The sequence below is a fragment of the Oncorhynchus masou genome, chromosome 14 (assembly GCF_036934945.1).
Source record: "Oncorhynchus masou masou isolate Uvic2021 chromosome 14, UVic_Omas_1.1, whole genome shotgun sequence".
Taxonomy (NCBI): Eukaryota; Metazoa; Chordata; class Actinopteri; order Salmoniformes; family Salmonidae; genus Oncorhynchus; species Oncorhynchus masou.
In genome coordinates, this window is record NC_088225.1 from 37,770,508 (window position 1) to 37,778,007 (window position 7,500).

The following is a 7,500-nucleotide window of genomic DNA, read 5'->3' on the forward strand; positions in this document are numbered from 1 at the left end:
GAGGACTGGGTCTATAGGATATATATACAGTAGAGGACTGGGTCTATAGGATATATATACAGTAGAGGACTGGGTCTATAGGATATATAGACAGTAGAGGACAGGGTCTGTCTCTATAGGATATATAGACAGTAGAGGACTGGGTCTATAGGATATATAGACAGTAGAGGACAGGGTCTGTCTCTATAGGATATATATACAGTAGAGGACTGGGTCTATAGGATATATAGACAGTAGATGACTGGGTCTGTCTCTATAGGATATATAGACAGTAGAGTACTGGGTCTATAGGATATATAGACAGTAGAGGACAGGGTCTGTCTCTATAGTATATATAGACAGTAGAGGACTGGGTCTGTCTCTATAGGATATATAGACAGTAGAGGACAGGGTCTGTCTCTATAGGATATATAAACAGTAGAGGACTGGGTCTATAGGATATATAAACAGTAGAGGACTGGGTCTATAGGATATACAGACAGTAGAGGACTGGGTCTATAGGATATATAGACAGTAGAGGACAGGGTCTGTCTCTATAGGATATATATACAGTAGAGGACTGGGTCTATAGGATATATAGACAGTAGATGACTGGGTCTGTCTCTATAGGATATATAGACAGTAGAGGACTGGGTCTATAGGATATATAGACAGTAGAGGACTGGGTCTATAGGATATATAGACAGTAGATGACTGGGTCTATAGGATATATAGACAGTAGAGGACTGGGTCTATAGGATATATAGACAGTAGAGGACTGGGTCTATAGGATATATAGACAGTAGAGGACTGGGTCTGTAGGATATATAGACAGTAGAGGACTGGGTCTATAGGATATATAGACAATAGAGGACTGGGTCTATAGGATATATAGACAGTAGAGGACAGGGTCTGTCTCTATAGGATATATAGACAGTAGAGGACTGGGTCTATAGGATATATAGACAGTAGAGGACTGGGTCTATAGGATATATAGACAGTAGAGGACTGGGTCTGTCTCTATAGGATATATAGACAGTAGAGGACTGGGTCTATAGGATATATAGACAGTAGAGGACTGGGTCTATAGGATATATAGACAGTAGAGGACTGGGTCTGTAGGATATATAGACAGTAGAGGACTGGGTCTATAGGATATATAGACAGTAGAGGACTGGGTCTATAGGATATATAGACAGTAGAGGACTGGGTCTATAGGATATATAGACAGTAGAGGACTGGGTCTATAGGATATATAGACAGTAGAGGACTGGGTGGCTCTCGGATCAGCTTTCTCCATTCAAGTCTTACCTTAACATTATCATTGTTCCACAATTCTGACGTCGGATCATTTTCTAGAGAGATATTAACCACCTGTTGGCTAGTGACATTGAGGTGGTTTAATTTCCCAATAATAACGCTCTCCATCCCTGGTTTGTGTACCTCTTCACTGTGCACATGTTATTACAGCCTGCAATTAGCTAAATGGAAGTCAACTGAATAAACATGACATTTATTTCCAGTATTAATCAGTGCTTGACTTGGACTGAAATAGATGTCGGTGCTGTTTAGGTGCAGGAGATCTACAATACTGCTTTAGATAATATTCTACAAGAGGAACAGGAACTCTACAATACTGTTTTAGATAATATTCTACAAGAGGAACAGGAGCTCTACAATACTGTTTTAGATAATATTCTACAAGAGGAACAGGAACTCTACAATACTGTTTTAGATAATATTCTACAAGAGGAACAGGAACTCTACAATACTGTTTTAGATAATATTCTACAAGAGGAACAGGAACTCTACAATACTGTTTTAGATAATATTCTACAAGAGGAACAGGAACTCTACAATACTGTTTTAGATAATATTCTACAAGAGGAACAGGAGCTCTACAATACTGTTTTAGATAATATTCTACAAGAGGAACAGGAACTGCTCTATACTGTTTTAGATAATATTCTACAAGAGGAACAGGAGCTCTACAATACTGTTTTAGATAATATTCTACAAGAGGAACAGGAGATCTACAATACTGTTTTAGATAATATTCTATAAGAGGAACAGGAACTGCTCTATACTGTTTTAGATAATATTCCACAAGAGGAACAGGAACTGCTCTATACTGTTTTAGATAATATTCTATAAGAGGAACAGGAGCTCTACAATACTGTTTTAGATAATATTCTACAAGAGGAACAGGAGATCTACAATACTGTTTTAGATAATATTCTACAAGAGGAACAGGAGATCTACAATACTGTTTTAGATAATATTCTACAAGAGGAACAGGAACTGCTCTATACTGTTTTAGATAATATTCTACAAGAGGAACAGGAGCTCTACAATACTGTTTTAGATAATATTCTACAAGAGGAACAGGAGATCTACAATACAGTTTTAGATAATATTCTACAAGAGGAACAGGAACTGCTCTATACTGTTTTAGATAATATTCTACAAGAGGAACAGGAACTGCTCTATACTGTTTTAGATGATATTCTACAAGAGGAACAGGAGCACTACAATAATGTTTTAGATAATATTCTACAAGAGGAACAGGAACTGAAGCAATAGTAAATCTGAGGTGTCGCTACGCATCTTCTAAGTGCTCCTGCAGTGATATTATTGAATGATATTGTCCTATGTAGCCTCTACTGTGGGCTATTTATATTTAAATGCGGTCATCTGTGTTTTCTTAGTGAAGCGTCTGTTTATCCTTCTCTTGTTTGTAACTGTTGGCAACTTTGCATTTGTATTCAACTTCCTTGTGACTTTATTGATGCTCACACAGAACCAAACATCTTGATTCTATGTTCAGCGGAGATCTTCTGTGTATATAACGTGACGCGGTACACTCTTTGACAAAAGGGTTCCAAAAGGGTTCTACATGGAACCAAAAGAGTTCTACCTGGAACCAAATGAGTTCTACCTGGAACCAAAAGAGTTCTACCTGGAACCAAAAGAGTTCTACCAGTAATCTCAAAAAGGGTTCTTCAAAAGGTTCTAGATAGGGTTCTTCAACAGCTTTGAGGTTCTAGATAGCACCTTCTTGTTCTAAGTGTGTGGGGAAAAGACTAAGCTGTTCCATGAGAGGTCTGAGGCAGCCGGTCAATAACCAGCGTTTTCTACTTCATCTTTAGTAACAATGGTTTTGGGAAACAGCTTGGAGATTTAACACGATGAACAGCTATGAAGGTTCCGACGATGAACGTCCCCTTTTGGGCCTTCGTTAAATATAGTGCTCCATCCACTGTGGAAGCTGTAGAAAACAGCTGCTAACATCTGTTAGCTCCGTACACTATTCGCTCTTAAAGTGGCAATCAGCAGTTAAAACATTAACAAAGCGTAACCCCCCAACACTGTTTCCATAAAAGTGGGGGGATTGGTGCTATAGATGCTATTGATGCTATGGATGCTATGGATGCTATAGATGCTATAGATGCTATTGATGCTATGGATGCTATGGATGCTATAGATGCTATAGATGCTATAGGTGCTATAGATGCTATGGATGCTATAGATGCTATAGGTGCTATAGATGCTATGGATGCTATGGATGCTATAGATGCTATAGATGCTATGGATGCTATAGATGCTATAGATGCTATGGATGCTATAGATGCTATGGATGCTATGAATGCTATGGATGCTATGAATGCTATGGATGCTATGGATGCTATAGATGCTATGGATGCTATAGATGCTATGGATGCTATGGATGCTATAGATGCTATAGATGCTATGGATGCTATAGATGCTATGGATGCTATGGATGCTATAGATGCTATGGATGCTATAGATGCTATGGTTGCTATGAATTTTATGGATGCTATAGATGCTATAGATGCTATAGATGCTATAGATGCTATGGATGCATATAGTATCAAACATGACAGTTTTAACCATGTTTAGGCTATACATTTTAGTATTGTCTGTGTGTGTGTGTGTGTGTCTTCTCAGGCCAGACAGTGGAACAAGACTGACTTGAGTGTAAATATAGATCAACTGTTGACATTCTAGTATAGATCAGCTGCTCACCTCTAGAGCCATTCTATTATAGATCAGCTGTTCACCTCTAGAGCCATTCTAGTATAGATCAGCTGTTCACCTCTAGTGTCATTCTAGTATAGATCAGCTGTTCATCTTTTGTTATTCTAGTATAGATCAGCTGTTCACCTCTAGAGCCATTCTAGTATAGATCAGCTGTTCACCCCTAGTCATGCTAGTATAGATCAACTGTTCATCTTTTGTTATTCTAGTATAGATCAGCTGTTCACCTCTAGTGCCATTTTAGTATTGATCAACTGTTCACCCCTAGTCATTCTAGCATAAATCAGCTGTTCATCTTTTGTTATTCTAGTATAGATCAGCTGTTCACATCTAGTGTCATTCTAGTATAGATCAGCTGTTCACCCCTAGTCATTCTAGTATAGATCATCTGTTCACCTCTAGTGCCATTCTAGTATAGATCAGCTGTTCACCTCTAGAGTCATTCTAGTATAGATCATCTGTTCACCTCTAGTGCCATTCTAGTATAGATCAGCTGTTCACCTCTAGAGTCATTCTAGTATAGATTAGCTGTTCACCTCTAGTCATTCTAGTATAGATCAGCTGTTCACCTCTAGAGTCATTCTACTATAGATCAGCTGTTCACCCCTAGTCATTCTAGTATAGGTCAGCTTGTTTCATTCTAGTATAGATTAGATGTTCTGGTATGACACTAGAGGTCAACATGTATTTCTATGTTTAGTTATTTTGTGAGTATAATTCTGTCTCCCTCCCTTCCTATCCCTCCCTCCCCCCCTCCCTCCATCACTCCCCCCCTCCCTCCCTCACTCCCCTTTCTCTTCCCTCCCTCCCTCCCTCCCGTTTCTCTTCCCCCCCTCCCTCCCCCCCCCTCCCTCTTCCCTCCCTCCCTCCCTCCCTCCCCCTCCCCTTTCTCTTCCCTCCCTCCCTCCCTCCCCCTCTTTCTCTTCCCTCCCTCCCTCCCTCCCTCCCTCCCTCCCTCCCTCCCCCCTCCTTCCCTCCCTCCCTCCCCTTTCTCTTCCCTCCCCCCCTCCCTCCCTCCCTCCCTCCCTCCCTCCCCTCCCCCCAGCAGACAGAGGATGAGTCTCAGACAGACAGTCAGCAGCAGAGCCAGTCGTCTGACAGTACTAACAGTAAGACTCAACCCAAGCGTCTCCATGTCTCCAACATACCCTTCAGATTCAGGGACCCAGACCTCAGGCAGATGTTTGGTGTGAGTATTACACTACACTTACTTATGTTATCCCCTATAAGTGAATCATTTACAATCCTGCATAAAGTATGTCATTGACTCTGGCTTTGTTTTCTGTCTTTCCTTCCAGCAATTTGGTCAAATCTTAGATGTTGAAATCATTTTTAACGAGCGGGGCTCTAAGGTAGGTGATGCGTTGTGTTTCTCTTTTGCATGGTAGTTGTTAGAGGAAGCTAGAGGTTATATATGTGTGTTAGAGGAAGCTAGAGGTTAGAGATGTGTTAGAGGAAACTAGAGGATAGAGATGTGTTAGAGGAAGCTAGAGGTTAAAGATGTGCTAGAGGAAGCTAGATGTTAGAGATGTGTTGTAGAGGAAGCTAGATGTTAGAGATGTGTTTTAGAGGAAACTAGAGATGTGTGTTAGAGGAAGCTAGAGTTTAGAGATGTGTTAGAGGAAGCTAGAGGTTAGAGATGTGTTAGAGGAAGCTAGAGGTTAGAGATGTGTTAGAGGAAGCTAGAGGTTAGAGATGTGTTACAGGAAGCTAGAGGTTAGAGATGTGTTAGAGGGAGCTAGAGGATAGAGATGTGTTAGAGGAAGCTAGAGGTTAAAGATGTGCTAGAGGAAGCTAGATGTTAGAGATGTGTTGTAGAGGAAGCTAGATGTTAGAGATGTGTTTTAGAGGAAACTAGAGATGTGTGTTAGAGGAAGCTAGAGGTTAGAGATGTGTTAGAGGAAGCTAGAGGTTAGAGATGTGTTAGATGAAGCTAGAGGTTAGAGATGTGTTAGAGGAAGCTAGAGGATAGAGATGTGTGTTACAGGAAGCTAGAGGATAGAGATGTGTGTTACAGGAAGCTAGAGGATAGAGATGTGTTAGAGGAAGCTAGAGATGTGTGTTACAGGAAGCTAGAGGATAGAGATGTGTGTTACAGGAAGCTAGAGGATAGAGATGTGTGTTACAGGAAGCTAGAGGATAGAGATGTGTGTTAGAGGCGAGAAGATGAGCAAAACGTTTTGAAGCAGAGGGGGTTCCTGCCTAAAGCTGGCCTATAATAGTGTGCTTCATCTATTTACATTTCAATGTGTTTTCTCCTTTTATTCTACTGAACACCAGCCCAGGCTGTTTTCTGTACTGGCAGGAGAAACAGGAGTAATGACAGTAATAATATGCATAATGATTATAGTCATAATGACATGAATAACATGCATGCTGTTCTCTCCCTCTCCATCCTTGCACGCAGGGTTTTGGGTTCGTAACTTTCGAGCATAGTGCGGACGCTGACAGGGCGCGAGACAAATTACACGGCACGGTCGTAGAAGGCCGTAAAATAGAGGTGCATGTTACCAATACTTCCTCCTTTACCTCCTCCTCTTCCTCCTTTACCTCCTCCTCTTCCTCCTTTACCTCCTCCCTCTTCCTCCTTTACCTCCTCCCTCTTCCTCCTTTACCTCCTCCTCTTCCTCCTTTACCTCCTCCTCTTCCTCTTTTACCTCCTCCTCTTCCTCCTTTACCTCCTCCTCTTCCTCCTTTACCTCCTCCCCTTCCTCCTTTACCTCCTCCCTCTTCCTCCTTTACCTCCTCCTCTTCCTCCTTTACCTCCTCCTCTTCCTCCTTTACCTCCTCCTCATCCTCCTTTACCTCCTCCCTCTCCCTCCTTTACCTCCTCCTCTTCCTCCTTTACCTCCTCCCTCTTCCTCCTTTACCTCCTCCTCTTCCTCCTTTACCTCCTCCTCTTCCTCCTTTACCTCCTCCCTCTTCCTCCTTTACCTCCTCCTCTTCCTCTTTTACCTCTTCCTCCTTTACCTCCTCCTCTTCCTCCTTTACCTCCTCCTCTTCCTCTTTGTCAGTGTGTGTGTGTGTGTGAATGTGTGTGTGCATAATGTCTGCTTCACTCCCCCCATTCCACCCTGTCCCACACACGTCACCTGTCTCTCCACCTGCGTCATCACCTCCCTCCCTGAACTCTCCTCATACAGCCCCCATTATGATTTATTGTCGGGGTTTTTTGTTCACACCCATTAATACGTCTACAAGTTCACTGTTGTATATTTCCCAGGATTTGCGTCATTTTGTTATGACCTAATTTATTTTCAAAAGAGCTCATTTGTTATCTTCAGTTGGAAGTTTGTTGTGAAGTACATACAGTTGAATTCTGAAGTTTACATACACCTAGGTTGGAGTCATTAAAACTCGTTTTTCAACCACTCCACAAATTTCTTGTCAACAAACTATAGTTTAGGCAAGTCGGTTAGGACATCTACTTTGTGCATGACACAAGTCATTTTTTCCAACAAT

At 41.5% G+C, this 7,500-nt stretch overlaps 1 protein-coding gene across 6 annotated transcripts in view; it reads left to right on the forward strand.

The window, feature by feature from the left end:
* LOC135554816 (RNA binding protein fox-1 homolog 1) overlaps window positions 1-7,500 on the forward strand; it is an 86,163-nt gene that overhangs the window by 23,598 nt on the left and 55,065 nt on the right. For 5 of the 6 annotated variants that reach the window (XR_010457748.1, XR_010457749.1, XR_010457750.1 and 2 more), the window contains exons 3-5: window positions 5,084-5,227; window positions 5,337-5,390; window positions 6,446-6,538. Coding sequence is in view for 3 of the 6 variants with exons in the window: in XM_064987260.1 (XP_064843332.1) it covers window positions 5,084-5,227; window positions 5,337-5,390; window positions 6,446-6,538 (291 nt within the window). In the remaining 3 variants the exon portion in view is untranslated. The remainder of the gene's footprint in view (window positions 1-5,083; window positions 5,228-5,336; window positions 5,391-6,445; window positions 6,539-7,500) is intronic. The other variant, XM_064987261.1, reaches the window with a different exon arrangement.